The sequence below is a fragment of the Lissotriton helveticus genome, chromosome 1_2, assembly GCF_964261635.1.
Source record: "Lissotriton helveticus chromosome 1_2, aLisHel1.1, whole genome shotgun sequence".
Classification (NCBI taxonomy): Eukaryota; Metazoa; Chordata; class Amphibia; order Caudata; family Salamandridae; genus Lissotriton; species Lissotriton helveticus.
The window spans coordinates 349,697,108-349,722,164 of record NC_136058.1 but is presented as its reverse complement, the minus strand read 5'-3'; the positions used below and the strand labels follow the sequence as shown (position 1 = coordinate 349,722,164).

At 42.1% G+C, this 25,057-nt stretch overlaps 1 protein-coding gene across 1 annotated transcript in view; it reads right to left on the bottom strand.

The window, feature by feature from the left end:
- The window catches only part of LOC144803687 (uncharacterized), a 381,476-nt gene that overhangs the window by 166,771 nt on the left and 189,648 nt on the right, over positions 1–25,057 (bottom strand). The window contains exon 13 of the mRNA XM_078671874.1: positions 12,940–14,164. Coding sequence (XP_078528000.1) covers positions 12,940–14,164 — 1,225 coding nt within the window. The remainder of the gene's footprint in view (positions 1–12,939; positions 14,165–25,057) is intronic.

Here is a 25,057-nt window from a genome sequence, read left to right as displayed (position 1 = left end):
GTTACCTCAAGTCAGTGGCTCGTGGGGCCACCGTTTTGACCTGACTGTGCCTATTTGGGGGAACAAGACTTGCATACAGTAAGTGACCCTGGAAGTAACCGTTACTAGATATGGGATGCCTGGCAACATGCCACAGCAGCTGTTATCATTCAACATGAGGTAACTTACGTTCGAAAGTAGCCCAAACGTTGGATTGATCACTGCGGCTGGTGAACCTTGCAGGTGACATGTCAAATGTGCAGTGGTCCAATCATGGGAGAGCATATTGTAAGTCCCTGTTTTCCAGAGCTATGCCAACACCTGTTGGAGAGTGAGTTCTCTGACCCCAGGGAGCTCACATTGGAGGCAGACCTTTTGGTGGATTCCAGAGGATCTGGAGAGGCATTGGGGAGTGACCCTGAGGGGAGTGGCTCAGGAATCTCCCAACCCAGATTGGTGGCTGGTGGTTCAGAGTAGCCCAACTAGGTTCCATTGTACTGGGAGGAGTGTAGGGACTCACGTCCTGTCTCAGTGGAGAAGGAGTGAGTGTGGGGCTGCGAATCCCAAGGTGCCCGAAACCCAGTCTCAGAGCCTGGATGGTTCTGTAAGGGACCACCAGGTGGGGAGCCTAGGCTCTCCTGATAGGCCACCAGTTGAGGGGGATCCCCTATTGTCTGGTGAACTGGGAGTGTCTGTAAGCAGGCCTCCATTAGTTCTGGTGTCTGGCAGTGCCGCTCCTAAGTGTAGGGTACAGACGTCCAGACTGAGGGGTGAGAGGGGGAAAGAGTCCCCAGTGAAAGAACCAGTGGGTCAGGGGCCAGCCAGAAGGGCTGCGTTACCAGTGAATGAACATTGTGACACCACTTCTAGCCTGGAGGAACTTCACGCACTGTCAGATGGACAGGGGTCGGGGATATGCACCAGGCAGACTATCACACAACAAATTAATTATGTGTTACCCTCAGGGGGGCATGCATGCTCCCAAGGAAGTCCTGGTGCACCTGGCAAGTGTTCAGCCGCAGGGGTTGGTCCCTGGGTTGGGAAGCCAGGTTCAGGTGTTGTCTGACCTGGAGGGAGGGGCGACTGTAATCAGTGTCCTCACTGATGTAGCTTCTAGGAGTACCACTCCAGGTGGGAGGGTACAGCACTCTGGAAGGGGGTGCAGAGGGAGGGAGTCCTCGCCTCTGACCCCGGTTCAACTAGAGGGGTCAGGCCCTAGGTTGGAGGGCCAGGTTCAGGGTGTCCCCCCTGACCTGGTAGCCCTGTTGCAGGATAGAACCCCTGAACTGGTGGGCGAATTGTGCAGGACCCTTACTACAGGCACCCTGACAATTCTGGAAGGGGGTACCACTCCAGGTGGGAGTGTACAAAGCCCCAAGGAGGAGGACCGAGTGTGGGAGAGGCCACCCCAGTCTCTGGTCCAGCCGCCGGGTACAGGCCTGGGGCTGGGGGGTCAGTGTCAGGCTGTTATACCTGACCTGACAGGAGGGAGAGTGGACAAAGGGTACCAAGCACCTGGGGTTACTGCCCCCGCTCTCAGACGCCACAGAAGTTTGAGAGCCCTGAGAGGCATAAGGCCAGGGTCTCATCACGGACTACTGTCAGTGGCCACTGTGGCTTGCTGTCTGTCTGTTGGGACACACCTGTGAGCAAGCTAAGGTTAGGCGCTGTACAGGTGGGGTCCACAGGTGAGGAGAATGGTTCACCATGGGTTAGCATGGTGGGCCCTGAGAGTATGGCCAGAGGAATTGAAATGGTTTCAGATTGGCGTAAAACTGGAATATGCCCCTGCTGTTGCAGGCCAGGTCCATGTTCTATTGCCCAAAGCAGGGAAGCCCATCAAGGTAGTGATTGGTCTACCCTGCGTTTTGGCTGGAAGGGGGTTGTTTTGGACGTGGCCCTTTTTGCAGGGTCATCCCTGAGCTTTTTGACCTCCTCCTGTATTTTGTCTGACCTGTTTTTGTTGGTTTTATGACTCTGGGCACTTTACCACTGCTGATCAGTGCTAAAGTGCATATGCTCTCCCTATTGTAAATTAATGTATGAATTATTGATTCCATGATTGGTTGGTTTGGTTTACCTGTCAGACCCTAGTACAGTGCACCAGGAGTGCCCAGGGCTAGTAGACCAAATGCTGCTGGTGGGCTTGCAGCACTGGTTGTGCTACCCACAGAAGCAGCCTGTAAAAGTGTGTCTAAGGCCTGCCATTGCAGAGCCTGAGTGCAGTCTGGTACTGCCATGCTGACTGGGCAAGGGCACCCACTTGCCAGTCCCTACAACTTCCCTTATCTTCATATCAGACACCCCTATGGTAGCCCCAAGGGCAGCGTGCATTGTAAGTATAAGGCAGGACAACACCTGATGTGTGTGGCATGTCCTGACAGTGAATTACAGCAATTTTCGTTTTTCACTATTGCAAGGCTACCTGTTCTCCATAGGCCAGAATGGGCATTTAGATTATTACATTTTATAATCCTAACTGACTCAGGGAACATGGTAGAAATTCGAGTTTAGTATGCCTAAACTCAGAATGATAAAATACATATTTTAGTGAAGTTGGTTTTAACATTCTGTGTTTGAAAATACCACTTTTAGTAAGCAGGAGTTGGTTTTAACATTCTGTGTTTGAAAATACCACTTTTAGTAAGCAGGTATTTTCTTGTCTAATTGTCCAAGCCTGCCTCTTCTAGGTTGTGTATTCATTGTCTGGAGTTTGCGTGACAGGGCTGAGGGATTCCAGGAGGCAGGATGAGTCAGCTCAGTGGTGAATAGAGCTATCTGCATGTAGATGGGTGGGAGGAGTTGCACCTGGGACCTGAATAGGGCTGTGCCTTCCCTCCACAATGCCGGTTCCACCTCTTGGGGTGCGGCTGATGTCTCTGCCCTGCCCTGTGAAAGAAGAGAAGGAATCATGTCAACAAAGTGCTCCAGGGCTGTGCCTTTCCTCCACAATGCTGGCTCCACCTCCTGTGGGGTGTCTCTGCCCTGCACTGTGAAAGGAAAGAAGGAGTCATGTAAACAGAGTTCTCCAGAACTGGTTTGGACAGGGCAAAGGCCCCTCTGCCCTCAGCGGACAAAGGATTTTGGGGTATAAATATTGGGACCCTGATCCCAAAAAATTAGATCACTTTTGGACTACAAGAAGAAACCTTTGCTGAGGAGAGGAACCTGAAGAAACTGAGGAGAGACTATCCCTAAGCTGAAGTGCTGCTTGGGGTATTGTCCTGCAGTGGTTGCTTGACTGCCAAAGAAAGGAGAAAGGACTTTGTGTGCACTTTATTCAACTTGTGAAGGATCTCCTAGGACTTGAGAGAAGCGTTTGCCTCCTGCTGAAGTCTCAGGGATAACAGACTCCCAGCTCCCTAAGAGTTATTTGGAAGTGCCTACTGCTGTTTTGGGCCTTCTGAGGGACTGCGTGTCTTAAGGAGCTGGAACCGCGACTCAAGAGGAAGAAGTGTGTCTCCGTCGCAGCCGGTGCATCTCTGAACAAGGGTGTCGCTGCTGTAGCTGATGCATTTCACCGCATTGAGAGAAGCGTCTCGCACCGAAGAAGAAGCACGTCGCCGTCGCAGCAGCTGCCGTCGCATCTCTGAACAAGGGTGTTGCCGCTGTAGCTAACGCATTGAACCGCATCGAGAGAAGCGTTTCGCACCAAAGAAGAAGCGTGTCGCCGTCGGAGCCGCTGTCGTCGCATCTCTTAACAAGGGTGTCACTGTGGCAGCTGTTGCACCGAGCGGAAGCGTCTTGCATCGAGGGAGAAGAGTGTCGCCGCCAAAGCCGCTGTCGTCGCATCTCTGAACAAAGGTGTCGCCACTGCAGCTGACACATCGAGCCAAGACTTCTCGTAACATCGGAGAAGCGTGCCGCATCAGGAAGAACTTGGCGTCTTTATTTCTTTGCATCAGTTCCCTCACCCAGTCTGAGATTCTTATTGTGAAATTTGTGATATGGTCTCTTGATCTGTTTTTTCATCTGGTTTCCATCTTTTGTATACGTTATGGGTCCCTTACTCTCTCCTGTAGTAACCACAGGTGATTCATTGACACTATGAGAAAAAAGACTAGCCAACTGTATATATAATTCCGCCAGGACATAATATTGTCCATCCAGGTTCCACTCTCTTCCAAACTGAAGATATATATATGTATGAGTTAGAGCATCTGGTCCATGTAAGGTGAAATGATATGATAATATGATTATGCAAACAATTCAGAGTGTCTGTTTAAATCTTTAAAAATCAGTAACCCTTTATTCGAAAAAGAAGGGACTAAAATATATGAGCTGTAATGTTTGTATTTCAACTGTTTTCTAGTTCAGATTTTAAAATGTATATAGTGACCGTTTATCTCTTGTAGACATCTGTAAATAGAATTTGAAATAATTTATATGCGACCGCTGTATAAAATGTACATATATACATATACATATATTGTATATTTTTCTTTCAGTGTATGTCCTGTTCAATGTATGTGCTAATGACGGTCACCTGAGGAAGGCAGATTGCCGAAACGCGCGGAGTGAAATCCAACCGATTTGCCTACAATAATAGAATACAGACCGGTCCAGTGTGACATTTTGTAATTTTTGTGTGTCTCTTTTGTCCTTTTTATGGAATATTAATTGTATTCAATGTTTGTATATCTCACAATTTAATGTATTATAAAATGAAGCAAAAAATATTTGAGAATTGATCATGAATAACTATAAAATATGAAATAAAATGTTTATATCAAAGCAATTTGTGTTGTAATATCTATATAAGTAGCATTTAGGTCGCTTTCCCTTTTTTATACAATTTAAATGTTTGTTGCTCTGAGAGATATGGCACTTAGTAATTGAATGTTTGCTATAATTGCACTTTTTCCTACACTGTTTAATTTCCCTACGTATAGCAAACTTAGTGTTGTAGGGGTCCCCTGTTTTCCAAACAATACATACTCATGGCCTGACCATGAGGGGAGTCAATGTTCTTAGCTTATTATCCTTTCGTGTACAGCTCAGAATTAGTATTTAGATTCATGTTACCATTGCTCATGGTTTATTAGACACTCTAGTATTTTCTGTGTACAGTATCTTACACTCTATCCTTTTTTTCACCTTTTCCTATTTTTATAGCTATCCTTCTAGGTGCGAGACTTACAACTATAACGGAACTGAGACCTAACACTTACAGATTAGAAAATAGATATTCTTCATATATTTCTAATATGGCCAATTTAAAATCATTTGGCTTTAGTGATGATGATTTTGCATCTATGGTGGGATCTTCAGTTAACTTTGATAACATAGTACCTAATCATACAGATAAAAATGAAGATCTTGTTAAACTTCTAGCTCTCAAAAAAAAGTCCCTAAGAGTAGAACTTCATGGGAAATATATTTTGGATTACCTAAAGGCAGGGGTTATACCTCAAGGCCTACAAGTTAAAAACATCCCAGGGTTATTCATACAAGTAAAACACTTCCTGGAACGGTGGTCCCTTATTGCCAACAGATGCTCTAGGGATCTGATGATGTTAATTGTGGAGACAGCCAAGGAAGTTTTAGTTCAAGAGATTCTTGATCTAGAAGATAAAATAAAAACATCAACAGTAATTATAGACATTAAAAAGAAATTAGAAGAGGTAGAATCTGAACTCAATTCCTATAATGAATACTTGACAAAGCGCAAAATGGATAAATTCCAGCAAGATCTGCGCTACTACAGTAGAGAGAATGTATATCCATACCTCAGAGAAAACTTTTACGAACAAACGGATGAAACTAGTCAAGACATGGGTTGTTATCAAACTGATATTAGACAAAAAAGTCACAACATTCTCAAATTCGTCAGATTCTGACAGTAATTCGAGCATGTCACCTTTTCAAGGAAGGGGTCAAAGGTTTGCACAAATATATAACCAAGGCTATCGTCCTTTTTTAGGAAGGCGCCCCCACAACAGAGGGAACTGGCGACCAAATTATCGGTCCCAATTCCGTCCTCAATATCAACACCAATCGAATTACCAACAGCAAGGACAATACCAAGCCCAATATCAGGACCATCAACCTCAGAACCCAAATCGATATTTGGAAACGCGAAATGCACGTTATTGGAGGGAATAAAAACCATCCCCATTTTCAATTTAAGTAAGTTGGAGTCAGATGCAGCCACTTTATCGATTTTGTCAAAAGGCCTATCCTTTGTTCCTCAATCTGGGCCCAATAAATTCGAGCTCTATAATGATGTCATGACGTTTTCCGGAAAATTCGTTTAAAAAGTTTCTTTGCAGACAATGAACACAATGTGTTGGACCAAAATAAGTCAGGCTTAGCCCCTAAATCAGTTTTTACTCCAACACTAGATCAAGTGGCACCCGAAATACGCATATTCGAACAAGTCGTCATGAAAAAATTACGAATAGCCACCAAATACATACCAAGTACTCCCTACAATATCAATACAGAAGAATACAAGGCATTGCAGCAGCTAAAAAACTCTAAAGAGGTAATCATAAAGAGCTGCGACAAGGGAGGTGGGATAGCAATCTTAGTCACCGATAATTATATCGCCAAAATCGAAGACATGCTAAGCGATGGCAATTTCTACAATAAAATCATTAGAGATCCCACTGCTAAAACAAGACAAAAAATCCATAAATTAACATCTACGGCATTACAAAATGGAGATATCTGTAGAAAAGAATATGAATACCTCAACATTGAAAATCCCAGGATGGCCAGTCTATATGGCACCCCTAAGGTGCACAAAAATGAACGGGATCCCCCCTTCCGACCTATTGTTACAACTAAAGGCAGCATAACGGAACCATTATCCAAATATTTGGATGCAATTTTGCGCCCTCATATTTCAAGTGTACCAGGATATGTACGGGATACATGTCATATCATCAATCAACTAGAAGGTACTGCATTTAATGCCCAAAGACAATGGATTGTGACACTTGATGTCGAAAGTCTTTATTCCAATATTCCAATTTTAGGGGCACTAGATGCCACAAAATGGTTTATCGAAACATACGACATTGACTGCAATATCAACTTAATTTTAGGCTGTCTTAAAATCGTCCTGGAGGAAAATGCCTTTGAATTTAGAGGTACTCTCTACAAACAGATAAAAGGTGTTAGTATGGGCGCAGCCTGCGCCCCTACTATCGCGAATATCTATGTGGCACACTTCGAAAAACTCAATATCTTTAACGAAATGGCACCATTTTTTGAATCTGTGTTCTACTGGTCACGATATATTGATGACGTCATCTTTATATGGGATGACATAGATGACACTTTAAATGAATTCATTCTTTGGCTTAATGCCTGCGACACTAATCTAAAATTTACTGCGCACACAAGTAATTCAGAAATGGAAGTTCTGGATGTTACTGTTAAACACGATCAAGGCCAATTATTTATGGACCTTTATGTCAAACCAACAGCACTCAATCCTATCCTCGATTATGATAGTTTTCATCCGGTCACACAAAAAAACAGTATCCCCTTTAGCCAATTTTTACGGCTAAGGAGAAACTGTACAAAACTAACAGACTACGATGAAAGATCTGCAGTAATGAGCAATACATTTGAAGAACGTGGTTATCCACACAGACTAGTACGCCAGGCATTTAAAAGAGCTAGATATTATGACCGCCAGCATTTACTACTTGGCAAAACATTGAAACAAGAATCTAACCTGGTGTTTGTCTCTCGACACTCCATGTTAAACAATCAAGTACGGCAGATTCTATATTCGAACTGGCATATTCTCAATGTCAACAAAACAGACAAAGATCGTTTTCCTAAACCGCTTTTTGCATACCGGAAAAATCGAAATATTAAGGATCTGGTAGTTAGATCACGCATGACTACAAGCATAGAATGTACTCAAAGGAGCATTACCACTCAGAATCCGGTTGTTGGCAACTATAAATGTGGAGTATGCAAAGTCTGTCCCCAGACTATTGAAACGAACGAACTGACACATAATGGAGTAACAATTCAGATCAAAGGTATGACTAACTGTAAAACTAAAAATGTTGTATATCTATTGATATGCCCATGTAATTTGGGCTAAGTGGGTGAAACATCTAGGTCCCTTAACACTAGGGTAACGGAACACAAATCTGCAATAAGGACAAAGAAACGTAATGCACCCATGGTATCCCATTACATAGAATGCAATCACAAACCAGAAGATATCCGTTGGATAATTCTGGAAAGAATTCAAGTGAGAGACGGTTTATGCCCTGACAAGATCCGTAGGTAACGTGAGGTATTTTGGATATTCTCTCTGGATACTGTCAGCAGAGGCCTAAATTTGGACATTCCATGGGAGCAGGCGATTATATAAGGCTCAGAAGAAAGGTATTTTTTGTCTTTATAAAAATCTGCAATCTCTAAGCTGCAATATGACATCCATATTATGTCCCCAGACCACCTTTTGAATGGCGTAACTATATTTTAACATATGATAGCTTATTCCCTTCTTCTAATATACATGTTCAATATATTAAACATGACATGTAAAAATAATAATTATTAGATCATGTAGGTAATTTTTTGAAAACGTATATGTTCAATAGTTGGACTCTGTCAGTTACCAATGGGTAATTTTTTGGCAATCTCTGTTCATTGCTCGAAACCTGGGGTTTCTGTAATAAATATGAAACTGTATATATATAATGATGCAGGAGGAAAGAGTTTTAAGGGGGGCCTAAACATCGATTTATCATTATCCAGCATTTCATGTCATCTAATATATCGGTAATCCCACCTTCGTATTTTGACAATGTTTCTGTATAAACAAACACTGCTAACAACCTTCCGTACGGTCGAATTGTAAAGATACATATATCAAGATCTGCCACATTGATTCATCGGCATGTCCATCTTCTAGTACCATGCCCATATGTCGCTGCACATTGACATCATCAGTAGTGCGCTACATCTGTTCACAGGTGCTCGTAATTAATTAGCAACTACGCGGGAATGTTTCGGGTATAAATACACACTCTGAGCAGCTTTACAAACTGCGAGAAGCCCGTAACACGGAAGACTGTCGGGAGGTCCGGCGTTTTGATCGTTTAAATCATCTTGAAGGTTAGACTAGCTTCGGGAAGGTGATTCCTTCTTTCGGTTTATTATCGTGAAGTAGCGCTATTCTGATTAGCAGTTTCTTTCCTTTCTTTTGTTTTCTCGGCCTTGCAGAAATGAATTATCGCTGCAAACAGCCCACGTATACCCTTTTCTGAAATCGACCAGTCTCCCGACCAAAACTTGTAGAATATTAAAAAAAAGGTACCGAATATATTTAACATGTCTACAATTCTAATTAAAGTCAGGAATGCATGTTATGCGTTGTAACGCTATGCAGGTCAACCCCATTTAGTGCTTGCACTTATATTTCTCTCACTGCAGATAATTACCGCGTGCATCCCTCAACCTCGATACTTCAAAATTTGCTAACATTCGTGACAAGAATTTTCAATTCTATTAAGGACAAGGAGGCGAGGATTATGCTTAGTCTCATTTCTTTACTGACACATAGCAGCCAATCACATTACAGTAAAGAAAAAACAGAAAAATACGTCACGTATGAACCCAGGGCAACCATAGAGTACACCCATAGTATATAAACAGTCTCAGAGGTAACCACTTCCTCTTTCTTTGTCCAAATCCAGTAGGAAGAACCAATTGAACATCAGAAAACCACGGAGAACATCATCCGAAAGGGCCAAAATCCGAACGAGGAGGAGGAGGAACTTCCAAAAGCCACAGGAACAGAAGCAGTCCCACGAGGAGTAGAAACTCGCAGCAGAACTTCCACAAGGGCGGAGCCGGAGGAACCTCACTTGGGATCAGAGCCTGAAAAGAGACACAAAGCCGTAATACACATCCTGTGTAATCATGAGCAAATAAAGGGTGGGTAGAGCAAAAATCAAAGCATTCATTACATTTCATCAGAAAAGAACTATGAAGCATAGCATAGTAACAATATAATAGATACATGCATATACAAAGGGTGGGATAATCCTCGCCTCCTTGTCCTTAATAGAATTGAAAATTCTTGTCACGAATGTTAGCAAATTTTGAATTCTATTTCAGGACAGGAGGCTCCGATTATGCTTGTTTAAAGCTCATCCACCACAACAGAAGCAACAGTAGGAACAGGCTTGAAATAAAATGTCTTAAACACTGAATCTGAGGACCAATCCGCAGCTTTCATAATGTCACATAAAGAGACCCCCAATGAAAAAGCCTTAGAGGCCATGGCTCCCCGAGCCGAGTGAGCACCAAAAACAGAAACATCAATGCCCGCTTCCTCCATAAGCCATCTTACCCAACGGGCCAAAGTGGCTGGAGCAACGGGACGAAAGGGTTTTTGCAAAGCAATCAACAATTGACCCTGCATATCAGATCGATGAAGAGAAGTACTCACCTCATACTCCTTAAGGCATTGAACCACACAAAGGTTGGGTCGAGCCGGAAAAGAAGGATACGAAATGACCTCCGTGTTAGTTTTTGTGCGCCGGGAAAGGCGAAAGGAAACACCCTCAGGCGTGAAACTACGACCCGCTAGATCTAGAGCGCGGACGTCAGAAATGCGTTTGCAGGAAAGCAAACACAGTAACATAGTAAGCTTGGCTGAAAGTTGCTTACGAGATAATAAGGAATTAACCGGCCAAGCTTCTAGAAAACGTAGTACCACAGAAACATCCCAAAGGGAAACATATTTAGGCTTAGGAGGAGTAGCCATACGAATACCTTTCAGAAGTTTGGCTACGAGAGGATGTTCCCCAACTGGCTTGCCATCGACAGGAAGATGACCCGCCGAGATGGCGGAACGGAAATTGTTGACTGTGTAATAAGCCAAACCCGAAGAGGAGGAAAGGGAGGACAAAAAATTGCATATCAAAGAGATATCAGCCGATGTGGGATCGACTTGCCGTTGAGCACACCAATCACTCCAACGTTTCCAGGAACTTCTGTAGCGCTTGTGAGTGTTAGGGGCCCAGGCATTGCTGAGGAATCTGGCAGCGTCTTCAGAAAGGCCTGGCACCGTCCAACGTTCCCCGAAATCCGCCACGCCAGGAGAAGGAGGGAGCCTGACTGAACCAGGGGATGCGGATTCTGCAATGGATCTAGAAGGAGATTCGCCCTCTGAGGAAGAAGAAAGGGCAGGTCGCATGCCATCTCCAGAAGAACAGGGAACCATGGCTGAGCTCTCCAGAGAGGGGCAATCAGAATCAATTCCGCCTGAAAGCGCGTCACGTAGGCTAGAACCCTCGGGAGCATCATAAATGGGGGAAACGCATAACAGAGGGATGTCGGCCACGTCTGGAGGAAAGCATCGGTGGCTAGAGCCTCCGGATCCGGTCGCCAGCTGAAGAACTGGGGAAGTTGGGCGTTGAGCCGGGACGCAAAGAGGTCGATCAGACACGGACCCCAGTTGCGAAGCAGTTGGCGAAACACCCTGGGATGGAGTCTCCAGTCGCTGAAGTCCCTCAGATGTCTGGAGTTCCAGTCCGCCACTAGATTGCGAGACCCGGGAAGATACTCTGCAATAACAGTGATCTTGCGTTGGAGGCAATAATGCCAGAACTCCTTGGCAATCTCTGCCAACAACCGCGACCGAGTTCCCCCCAGCTTGTTGATGTAACGCACTGCGGAGACATTGTCCATCCGGAGAAGGATGCAGCAGTGGGATTGAAGAGGCGACAGGCATTTGATCGCAAATGACCCCGCTAGCAACTCCAAACAGTTGATGTGGAGTGAAAGTTCCCGCGGAGACCACCGTCCCCCCGTCGAGACCGGACCGCAACGGGCTCCCCAGCCCCAACGACTGGCATCCGATTCGATCACAATCTCCGGGGAGGAGCCGAAGAGGGCTCTGCCGTTCCAGGCCTCCATGTGATCCAACCACCATTGCATCTCCAGCCTGGCCTCCTCCGAGAGAGGTATCAAATCGGAATACCGGAGGCCACGCTGAAGATGCTGGATCTTTAGACGCTGAAGGGCCCGATAATGTAGCGGTGCTGGAAATATTGCCTGCAGGGAAGACGCCAAAAGCCCGACTACTCGTGCTAACAACCTCAACGACACAGTCGGACTCGAGATAATGGAATTCAATTCCTTCTTGATATAGCGAATCTTCTGCTGGGGCAGCAGCAGCTGACAAGTGATGGAGTTGACTCTGAACCCCAAGAAATCGATGACCTGAGAAGGATGAAGAACAGATTTGGGAACATTCACCAGAAATCCGAGGGACTGGAGAAGGTCTATGGTCCAGTCCAGATGAGTCATTAGTCGGACCGGACAATCCGCCAGAAGGAGGATGTCGTCCAAATAAATGATCAAACGAACCCCACGACTGCGGAGCGATTCCACTACAGGACGTAACAGTTTCGTGAAGCACCACGGTGCCGACGAAAGGCCGAAGGGAAGGACTTGGTATTGATACCAAGTCCCCTGCCACTGAAACTGCAGAAAACGGCGATGTGGATGGAAGATCGGGACCGAAAGGTAAGCATCTTTGAGGTCCAAACGAACCATCCAATCCCGTTCCCTCAAGAGGTCTCTCAACAGATGGATACCCTCCATCTTGAAATGTCTGTAAACTACCCCCGCATTGAAGTCCTTCAGATTGAGGACCAACCGTGAACCTCCTCCCTTCTTGTCCACCAGAAAGATCGAGCTGGCAAATCCCTGCGGATGGCGGACTGTCGGCACAATGGCCCCCTTCAATACCAGAGACTTGAGTTCCTCTGTGATGAACTCCTGACTTTCCTTTGAGAAGTGAAGAGGGAAGGGAGGACGAGATTGGTGAATGGGATGATAGAATTCGATTTTGAATCCCTGAACTGTTTCCAGCACCCAAGCATCGCCTGAGATTGCGCGCCAATTGGCTAGAAAATGGCGGATCCTGCCCCCCAGAACAACACTGCATGCAGGAAGAAGTCTCACCTGAAGCGGCGGAATCTTGACGTCCGCCGGAGTAGCCACCTGAACCTCCTTTCTTGAACTGCCCACGTCCTTTCCTGGAAGGGTAGAAGTTAGATCGCTGGGCATAACCGGAATCCTGATGGCCTCCCTTCTGGGACTGGTTCCCACGTTGAGTGGATTGGTATTGACCACGGCCGGACGAACGTCCCCAGTTTCGTCCGGCCTTGTTAAAAACCGGACGCATGGCCCGTTTTAAAGTGGCCTGTGCTTTGTCAATACTACTAAAAGTGCTGACAAAATGGGTGAGCTCCTTCAAAAAGGATTGACCAAAAAGAAGACCCTGAGCAGCAGCACCTGCCTCTGAGGAAGAAAGTTCAGACAATTTCGGGTCCAGTTTCAGAAGAATAGAACGCCGGCGTTCACTTGAAAGGGCACAGTTGGCGTTCCCTAAAAAACAGACGGCTCGCTGTGCCCACTGAATGAGCTCGTCAGGGTCGACAGTGGAAGAGGCTTCTTTGGCCCGGAAGCCTAGATCCAACATTTTTGTGATAGGACCTAAGAGGTCCAAAACCTTATCCTGACAAGCCCGCCAGGAACGGTCTAGACCTTTTTTGGGGTCCTTGGAGAATTTGGTCATGTACGTAAGAATGGTAGGGTCGACCTCCGGCGTGTCCGCCAGGTTGTCCGCCAAATCTGGCCGCGGACACTCTGAGCGAAGACGCGCTCGTACATCTTTATCAAAAGGGTGTCTGATATACTGCTGAACATAGTCAGCCACAGCCGGGGAAGGAAGCCAGGCGGAAGAATTCGGGTGCACAATATCCTCGGGCTCAAAAGTTAAAACAGGAGGCCGAGAGGAGGCGTCCACAAAATGGTCTTTGCATTTACGTTTTTTGGGAGGAGGAGGCAAAACCTCCGACGAGGAGGAGGAAGCATCATGGTCGTCGCTCTCCACCAGTACAGGGACAGCCTTGGATTTAGAGGACAATGACCGAGCCAACTTCCGAAAGTCCGAAGAATGGGGGTTACCAGGAGAGGAGGACTTCTTGGAAGGAAGCCAACCTTGCTGTTGCGCATATTGCGTCAAATGGCGTTTCAGGGGAGTAATGGCGCGAGCCATTGCCCTATTCATAGAGAGTTGTACCCCTTTGTCCAGTGCCTCCACCAGGTCCTGCTCAAAAAAGTCAGACCCCTCCTCCTCAAAGTCACCTTCCTCCCCAAAATGATAGGAGCCACTCATGATACACTGGGAGTGTAGTAAATCAGCCCACCAGGTGACAAGGAATCTGGTATGTCAGTGACACAGTCTGAGGGAGTGAAAAAAACCTCACAGTCAGCAAGATAAGCAGGAAAAACTGCATAGAAGACAAGATATAAAGCGTGGAGGGAGGCTTGCCGACCAAAAAAAAAAAATCACCACTCTAGGCAAAGCCTATGCAATTTTACAACCGGGACCTTTTGCCAAGCACCGGCGTCGAACGGGACAAGCTGACAGGCAGTGGGCGTATACGTCAACAGACGCGGTCAAGAGCCGGCGCTGTGTTGACAGAAAAACACAGCTGCGCGAGGAAAAGCCCTTAGGGACAAAGGTCGCGCATGCGCAGACACACGGCTCGCCCGACAGCCAAGGAGTCTGCTCGCGCTGAACGCGCGCGAGGCAGGACAGTCCCCAACTCCCTCCACCAAATACGGGACAAACGGCAACAAGTGCCCGACCCCGGGAGGTGACACACGCTCCCACCGACGCGCCGGCCGAGGAAATGGTAAACGACCAAGACGGCAGCAAGAGCGCGAAATAAGCGCCAAAGCAACAGCACACAGCGCGCACAAAGCGGTATGAATTTAACCAACAATACAAGTTAAACAGTAATAGAAGAACAAGTTTGCACTTAACTGGCTGCGGAGCAGCAAAGAAAGAGGAAGTGGTTACCTCTGAGACTGTTTATATACTATGGGTGTACTCTATGGTTGCCCTGGGTTCATACGTGACGTATTTTTCTGTTTTTTCTTTACTGTAATGTGATTGGCTGCTATGTGTCAGTAAAGAAATGAGACTAAGCATAATCGGAGCCTCCTGTCCTGAAATAGAATTTTGTTTACCCTCTGGACCTATTTATTTAAACGTCCGACTACAACGATTATAAGGTAAAAAGAGTGATTTGATTCCTAAATGAGCCATATGAGTATAAACCATGGCTATGTATTCTAACAGTGAGATGTTCATTTGTTTGCCTAACTAGGTCGATTTGGGTTTCCATGTAAACACGCAATCACCTGTTCGAATTGCACATGATCTTCAATCTTTCCTACTTGTGTCACCGTTTGGACTTAAGCCATAATTTGCGTCACATCCGGTAAATTATAATGTTACATCGCTAGGTTAAAATTTGCACATGTTAATACCGTTATATCCTCACTCAATAATCAATAAGTTAGGGATATAACAATAGATTTGGTTATCTAGTTCCATACTAATATACCGATATTATCTATTAAAAGAAATATATGTCCTTATTTGATTATATACAGGTTAACCCTATGCCACAGCAAGAATTAATAATGACATAAAGGCCAGATGCCACACTAGAGAAGGAATATCAGATGCCAAATTTATTCATCTATATCCATGTAAGTACCCCTAAAATAAGGTAAAATCGATTTTAACTGACCTTGGCTCAAGCATAGGTGACACATAAACTCATCAGTTCCCTCACCCAGTCTGAGATTCTTATTGTGAAATTTGTGATATGGTCTCTTGATCTGTTTTTTCATCTTGTTTCCATCTTTTGTATACGTTATGGGTCCCTTACTCTCTCCTGTAGTAACCACAGGTGATTCATTGACACTATGAGAAAAAAGACTAGCCAACTGTATATATAATTCCGCTAGGACATAATATTGTCCATCCAGGTTCCACTCTCTTCCAAACTGAAGATATATATATGTATGAGTTAGAGCATCTGGTCCATGTAAGGTGAAATGATATGATAATATGATTATGCAAACAGTTCAGAGTGTCTGTTTAAATCTTTAAAAATCAGTAACCCTTTATTTGAAAAAGAAGGGACTAAAATATATGAGCTGTAATGTTTGTATTTCAACTGTTTTCTAGTTCAGATTTTAAAATGTATATAGTGACCGTTTATCTCTTGTAGACATCTGTAAATAGAATTTGAAATAATTTATATGCGACCGCTGTATAAAATGTACATATATCTCATACATATATTGTGTATTTTTCTTTCAGTGTATGTCCTGTTCAATGCATGTGCTAATGACGGTCACCTGAGGAAGGCAGATTGCCGAAACACGCGTAGTGAAATCCAACCGCTTTGCCTACAATAATAGAATACAGACCTGTCCAGTGTGACATTTTGTAATTTTTGTGTGTCTCTTTTGTCCTTTTTATGGAATATTAATTGTATTCAATGTTTGTATATCTCACAATTTAATGTATTATAAAATGAAGAAAAAAATATTTGAGAATTGATCATGAATGACTATAAAATATGAAATAAAATGTTTATATCAAAGCAATTTGTGCTGTAATATCTATATAAGTAGCATTTAGGTCGCTTTCTCTTTTTTATACAATTTAAATGTTTGTTGCTCTGAGAGATATGGCACTTAGTAATTGAATGTTTGCTATAATTGCACTTTTTCCTACAAGGGTGTCACTGTGGCAGCTGTTGCATCGAGCGGAAGCGTCTTGCATCGAGGGAGAAGAGTGTCGCCGCCAAAGCCGCTGTCGTCGCATCTCTGAACAAAGGTGTCGCCACTGCAGCTGACACATCGAGCCGAGACTTCTCGTAACATCGGAGAAGCGTGCCGCATCAGGAAGAACTTGGCGTCTTTATTTCTTTGCATCGGATTTTGCCGCATTTCCATCGTTGCAACACTTTAGTTGCCCTGCGTGTCGCATCTTAAGGTAAATTGACTCAAAGTGATGCATTTTAAGAACTAAAGAGAACTAAGCTAAAACTTAGTGAAATGTGGGTGAAATGTCTAGCTAACTATAATATCCCTAAAACCTATGGTTTTTCAGTGAATTTCTAAGGTTTTTTAAATGCTAATTCCTAACTATAACATGTCTGAAACCTATGGATTTTTCAGTGCATATATATACATATGTAGTGGGTGTATGTTACTTACAGTAAGCATCGGTTCTTGACATGCAGACCTGTAGATTCACATGCTTTGCATACTGCTGCCATCTAATGTTGGGTCTGCGTGTTTGCGAGTAGTTCTTCTTCAAAGAAGTCTTTTCAGTCACAAGGTAAGGTGACACCTTCTTTCGGTGATAGAGCACATGAACATCAACTCCATTGTTAAATTGTTTCCCGCAATAGGGTGAGCATGGAGTAAGCGAGTGCAGTTAAGAGATGTCCATGCGTAATTAATGTAAATAATGAGACCTGTAAGAACTTCAGTGTCCGGGGAGGGTGCATCTGAATCTACACATCTACATACCAGGAACAGATGCTAACAGGGTAAGTTACATAATCCGTTTGAGCCGAATCTATGACAAAATATCGACTACAAAAATATCGAGGTACCAAAATATCACAACAAAAATATCGAGGACAATAATATTGGGATCCTATCTCTAACAAGGTAAGTACGAAAATAATATATCAATGTCAAAAATATCGTTTTTTTGAAAATATCGTTTTTTAAAATTTAAATAAAATGTAATATTAACAAAATAATACTTATAAATATAATAAACATAGTTAAAAATATATTTTAATATTTAAAATTAATAATGTAATAAAAACGAATAATAATAAAAATATAATACATAGTATATACTTAATTAATATTAACTCTAAAATAATTATTTTAATAACATAAATAAATGAAAATATAATAAATTACAAATAAATTTATATACATAAAATAATAATATAAATAACAATTAATAACAATGTAAAACTAATTAATAAAAATAAGTACATTTTGGATAGCGTACGGGTAAAAATTACTATTCCCACTCCAGAGAGGGAAAGTGTTGGATAGCGTAGGGGTAACAATTACTATTCCCACTCCGGAGAGTGCAACAGTAGGGAAAGTTTGGGATAGTGTAGGGGTAATAATTACTATTCCAACTCCAGAGAGTGCAACAGTATGGAAAGTGTTGGATAGCGTAGGGGTAACAATTGCTATTCCAACTCCAGAGAGTGCAACAGTAGGGAAAGTGTTGGATAGCATAGGGGTAACAATTACTATTCCAACTCCAGAGAGTGCAACAGTAGGGAAAGTGTTGGATAGCGTAGGGGTAACAATAACTATTCCAACTCCAGAGAGTGCAACAGTAGGGAAAGTGTTGTATAGCGTAGGGGTAAAAATAACTAACATATAAATAAATGTATTTTTTTTAAATATTAAAAATATTAACTATTAAATAAATATAAACCATTTACAAATACCAATACATAATTATTAAAAACATGATTAGCAAAATATTTTTAACCCCAAAAATTATTAAAATATACCATATAATATGTATTTTCCAATTAATAATTATTTAACAATTATATAATTACCAAAACAATTAATTAAAGGACATTATTACTTATTTATATTTAAATTACTTCCCACCCTATTTCCCTATAAACCAACAACCCGCTACAGAATATAACTATCAATTAATCAATTAATTAAAATTAATTACCAATTAATTAAAAATAATTACCAATTAATTACATTTATTTTCTAATTCTTACTAATTAACAATTAATTTAACATAATTAAATTACTTCCCACCCTATTCTCCTATAAACCCACAACCCGCTACAGAACATAATTATCAATTAATCAATTAATTAAAATTAATTAGCAATTAATTAAAATGAATTACCAATTAATTATAATTAATTTATAATTCCTAATAATTAATAATTAATTTAACAATTACTATTGCCACTCCAGAGAGTGCAACAGTAGGGAAAGTTTTGGATAGTGTAGGGGTAACAATTACTATTCCAACTCCAGAGAGTGCAACAGTAGGGAAAGTGTTGGATAGCGTAGGGGTAACAATTGCTATTCCAACTCCAGAGAGTGCAACAGTAGGGAAAGTGTTGGATAGCATAGGGGTAACAATTACTATTCCAACTCCAGAGAGTGCAACAGTAGAACATAATTATCAATTAATCAATTAATTAAAATTAATTACCAATTAATTATAATTAATTTATAATTCCTACTAATTAATAATTAATTCAACATAATTAAATTACTTCACACCCTATTCCCCTATAAACCCACAACCCGCTACAGAACATATTTATCAATTAATCCATGAATTTAAATTAATGACCATTTAATTTAAATTCATTACCAATTAATTAAAAATTATTTATAATTCCTACTAATTAATAATTAATTTAACATAATTAAATTACTTCTCACCCTATTCCCCTATAAACCCACAACCCGCTACAGTACTAAAATACAAAATGTAATTAAATTACATAAAAATAAATTAAAAACATAATAAATACATAATAATATACACAAAAATAATTTAAAAATCGATATTAGTAACATCGAAATTATTAACATCGATATTACTGACATCGATATTTAAAACTTCGATATTACTAATATCGATATTACATTTATCGATATTACTTACCTCCTATATTTTGTCCCATCGATATTTAAACTTCGATATAATTGTATATCGATATTTAAATATCGATATTTTGTCTGCATACCGTTTGAGCCATGTCTGATGTAGATACACATGCTTTGCATAGACTATATAGCAGTATCCTCCCAAAGCAGTGGCTAACCAGTAGATGTTGCAGTTGTCTGAAAAAGTATCTTTAGCACTGCTTGGCCTACATTTGTCTGTTGGCGTGGTAATACAGCCACACAATAGTGTTTGGTAAATGTGTGTGGTGTAGACCTTGTTGCTGCTTTACAGATGTCAGCTATAGGGATGTTACTTAAAAAGGCCATAGATGCCATATTTTGTGAGTGGAATGTGCTCTAGGGGGTATAGATAAAGTTCTTTTAGCTTTTGAGTAGCAAGTTTGAATGCACTGAACAATCCATCTTGAAATGCAAGATTTAGAAATAGGATTGCCTTTTTGAGGTGGTTTCAATAAAATAAACAATTGTTTTGTTTTACGAAAATCTTTTGTTCTTTCGATATAATGCAATAGAGATCTTCTGACGTCAAGTGTGTGAAGAGCCCGTTCTGCTACTGAATCAGGTAGAGGAAAGAACACATGTAACTCAACTGATTGTTTAATATGGAAAGCAGAAACTACTTTAGGAAGGAATCTGGGATTGGTGAGAAAAACGACCCTATCTTTATGGGGTTGAAAGAAGGGTTTTTCTAAGGTTAATGCCTGTAGCTCACCAACTTTCCTTAATGAAGTTATTGCAATGAGGAATGCAACCTTCCATGAGAGAAACTGTAAAGGACTCTTCTGTAGTGGTTCAAAGGGTAGACCCATAAGTGTTGTAAGTACAACATTAAGATTCCACACTGGTGCCGGGGGAATTCTTGGTGGTATAACTCTTTTTAATCCTTCCATAAAGGCTTTAATTACAGGAACTTTGAACAAAGACAAATGCTGTCTTCTGTGCAAATATGCAGCTACTGCTGCAAGATGCAACTTGAATTGATGTGTAAGCCAGCCCACATTTCTGAAGGTGCAGCAGGTAACACAGAATGTTCAGCCAGAAGCATCCAGAGGTAGAATTTTGTTGTTATTACAGTAGACAACATATTGTTGCAATTTTTCTGCATAGCAAGCTCTGGTAGTAGGTTTTCTTGCTTCTTTCAGAATAGTCATACAGTCTGGTGGCAAATTTAAATATCCAAACTCTATGACTTCAGGAGCCAAATCACTTTTCTCCATGGTTATCAGTGAGGAGACTGAAAGAGAGATGTAGCTTTTGATGTGGAACTACAGAGAGTAGGGTGGTGTACCACAGTTGACGAGCGCATGTGGGAGATACTAGAATCAGTGTGAGGGCGGTTTGTCTGAGCTTCCGAAACAGAAAGAGAAGGAGAGGGAGAGGCGGAAAAGCCTAGGCAAATATCCCTGACCAATTCATCCATAGGGCATTGCCTTTGAATAGAGGGTGTGGGAACCTGGCGGTTAAGTTTGGGTATTGGACGTTGTCTGCTGTGGCGAACAGATCAATTTGAGGATATCCTCATTGTTGAAAGTATGGAAGGAGAACTTGGGGATGAAGTTCCCACTTGTGCATTTGTTGTCTCCTTCTGCCAGAAGGTGAATATTGTGATGGATTGTTTTTGTACATAGTACATCGCTGTAATTTTGTTATTGCGGACTAGGACACCTTTGGCTGTGAGATGAGACCAAAATGCTGTCAGCACTAGAATTACTGCCAGAAGCTCTAGATAGTTGATGTGGAGTCATTTGTGTTTGCCGTCCCAGAGACCCTGAATTGTGTAATGATGGAGATGTGCTCTCCAACCCGTGACAGATGCGTCTGCTGTTAGCACGACTAATGGAACAGGCTTAATGAAAGGCTGCCCTTTTGATAATTTTTGTGAGTGCCACCACTGCAGAGAGCGATGGGTGCGGCTGTCTACCAACACTAGATTTGTTAACTGACCCTGTGACTGATTCCACTGATGTGCTAAGCATTCTTGTAGTGGACGCATGTGTCGTTTTTCATGAGGCACTATTGCAATACATGACACCATCATTCCCAGTAGCCGCATGAAAGTTCTGGCTGACAAGGTTTGGTCAATTTGGAATTCCAGCAATAGAGTTAGGATATTGGAAGTTCTGGCTGCATCGGGGAAGGCTAGAGCTGTGTGAGTGTTGAGAGTGGCTCCTAGATAGGATTGGTGGTGAGCTGCAGGCAATAAGCATGTTGGATAAGTTTGAGCACCCATTGGTCTGTTGTTATAGATTGCCAAATGGGGAGAAACTGTTGAAGTCTTACCCCAACAGGTGTGAAGTGATCAGGGGAAAGTTTGGGCAAGTCACTGTTTGTTAAGGGAAGGGGTGTTACGCAGTGTGGCGCCTTTCCCCCTACCTTTGGAATTGTTTCCTCTATATCCTCCTCTACAGAAACCTCTTGAGGGAGAGGATTGATCGTTGCCTTTATAAGAGGAAGTATTAGCTGAGTGGAAGAATAGTGCCTGAGTCATTGGGTGAGTGCATGGTTAGTGCCTGAGTGATTGGATGAGTGCATAGGTAGTGCCAGGGTGATTGGATGAGTGCCTGAGTAGTGCCTGAGTGAATGGACGAGTGCATGAACAAATAGATATATGCAAGGATTAGTGTATGATTGTTGAGATAGATGGGTGCAAAGGTAAGTGCAGGAGGGCATTGGTAGTGCTTGAGTCAATGAATGAGTGCAAAGGAACTGCCTGAGTAAATGGATGAGTGCAAAGCTGGTCACTATATGATTCATAAGTGTACAGGTACTATGTGTATGAATAAATGAGAAATGAAAAAAGGTTGTGTATGCATAAATATGCAAATACATCCCCAAGTGAGGCACACCTTTGGTAGTCATGAAATGAGTTCAAAAGGTAGTGGCACAAAAGTTATTTATTTTTCTGAGATCTTCATAAGAATATATTCAATGATATTAACTGCATATCATTCCATGGTATGGTAATCCATTAATAGAGGCCAAGTGAACGCGAACTTCTCCAATGCATTTCGGGTGGAGCCCTTTGTCACGGAGTGTTCGTATCAGCGGTAGCGAGGCGCGCTACTCCAGGAGTGCGGAAAACGTCCATTCGTGAATAAATGAGTGCATGGGTTATGCCATATACAGTAGATTGTAACATTTAAAACTTAGGCCTATAAGCTCTATGATATATGTTAAAATACTTGTTCAAATGAGAAGATATATCTAACTTCAAAACTGTAAAATTTTCAAATACAATAGAAAGCACTTTCAATACTCACTTGTCCTGTATAAGGAAGGAAAAGTAATACATACACTTTCTTGAACACAATTTTAGAAACCATGTGGTATGTAAGAGATGTATTTTATTATTTTTAGGCTTCCTTGGATGTATCATGACACCACGAAGAGGCACACCCACACATTGACGGGTTGAGAAACATGGTGAATCTTACAACAGTGACATGGGAAGAGTTGGCCTTTCATATTTGCCTATGCCTAAGATTGTGAGCTGACAGTGAATTATGAAGCTGCAAAGGAAAAGTGAGGTTTAACATATGATGGCAAGTGGATGCGTATTTATGGTAGTTCATATGAGTCTGAAAAGGTACATTTAAAGTAGGCCGCATTACTTTAGGTGTCTGCTGTAAATGGAAAGTGCAGTCTGTCAAGTTTGAATATATGCGTGCTATCATTTCTGAGGTATGTGTCTACTTCTACATGTATTCTGACAGGTGTTGTGCATCTGATGACCCTACATTAAAAATGATGTAGCTTATCATATAGGTGTACAAATATTATCAGTCCCCCTAGAGAATTCAGTTGCAGAAGAAGACATCTGTTACCTATCTAGGTGTCACAGAAGCCCTTGAATACAGCGTTCAATACCTATTTGCCCTGTATAATGAGAAGTACCTACACCTTCTTCTACACAAATTTAGAGAGTATGTGGTGTGAAACAGAGTTATTCTGGTCTTTGTAGGCTTCCTTTGATGTATTATGTCACCACTAAGAGGCACATACACACATTGAGGTTTTGAGAAACATGGTGAGACTTAAAACAGTGACATGAGATGAGTTGACCTGTCATATTTACCTAGAACTTCGTATTTGAGCTGACCGTGAATTATGAAGCTGCAAGAGAAAAGTGAGGTTTAAAACATGATGGCAGATGGATTTGTGTTGATGGTAGTTCATATGAGTGTCTGGAAAGGTACACTGCTGGGATATACAGAAGAGGTAGAGACGGCCTGTAGGAAGTACATCTCCCTGGCACTTTTGGTAGCTAAGTGTAGGGTGGTCTGCAGATGGGGCACAAGTTTAAGGATATGATCCATGACCTCTCATTCTGGCAGGAACAATCACTCATCTATGCAGAGCTATTACCATTGACCTCCAAACCGAAAGACATATGGGACCCCCTGAGGACATACCTATTGAACAATCCCTCACACAAGCCGAGTGATGGGGGCATAAACCCCTTGTGATGGATTAGAGGGGAGGTTAATTGGATTAAAATAAACCCTGGCACACACCAGTGTGAAATTTCTGACTGCCCAGAGACATGCAAGCATGGTTACTTGATCATGGAGGGGTGGGGGTGGGCAGAACCCAGGGACTTTCTGCTAGTTAAAACTGCATGGGCTGTAGTCCGTATGTATTGAATGGAATTATTAAATTCCACGCTGCTAACAATGCACTAAACCTGTAATAAGCTTAATATACATGAGTGAAGTAATACGTTGTAGTACAGAAATGACTATGTTTGCTAATGTTACTGAAAAAGAAATCAAAGAAAGAACAAAAAGGATGGAGGAAGAAAAATACAACAGTGCAAAGGGAAATTAGGGAATGAAAAATAACCTAGAGAAGATAATGAGACAAAGTGTGTAGTGTGGTGGATGAAAGAGAGATGAGGTAGATTCAAGACTAGGCAGCCTCGGTATTCATGAAATATACAGATTTGAAGTGTGGTGGAAGTAAAAAGGCTTGGGATGGTATGACGACTAGGCTGCTTTGGTATTCATGAAATAAAGTGATAGGAAATGAAGTGTGGTGGAAGAAAAAAGTGGGGTGGACTCAGGGGTCTGCATTAGTATTCATGAAATAAAGAGACTAGAAATTGAGTGTGATGGAAGAAAAAAGGCATGGGGTGGAATGAAGAGGCTGCCTTGGTATTCCTGAGATAAACAGAAAGTAAGTCTATGGTGTAGAATGATTGAGGCACAAGGGAGAATCAAAACTAGAAAAGCATTATTTTTTTAACAGTTTTTATTTATTTTCAAATAAGTCTTTATGACATGAACATACAGGTAGTGAATGGCCACTGTGTAAAAGACAATCATGAGTAAAATACATACGTCTGTCAAAAGGGCCATCAAATGTCACAGTGGTACAGCATTATTAAAAAAATAAGGAGCAAATTATCAGATGCCATTAAGAAAGAGAAACGTGTCAAGAAAAGTAACATTGTAATCAGCGCATGTAATATGGTCGACAA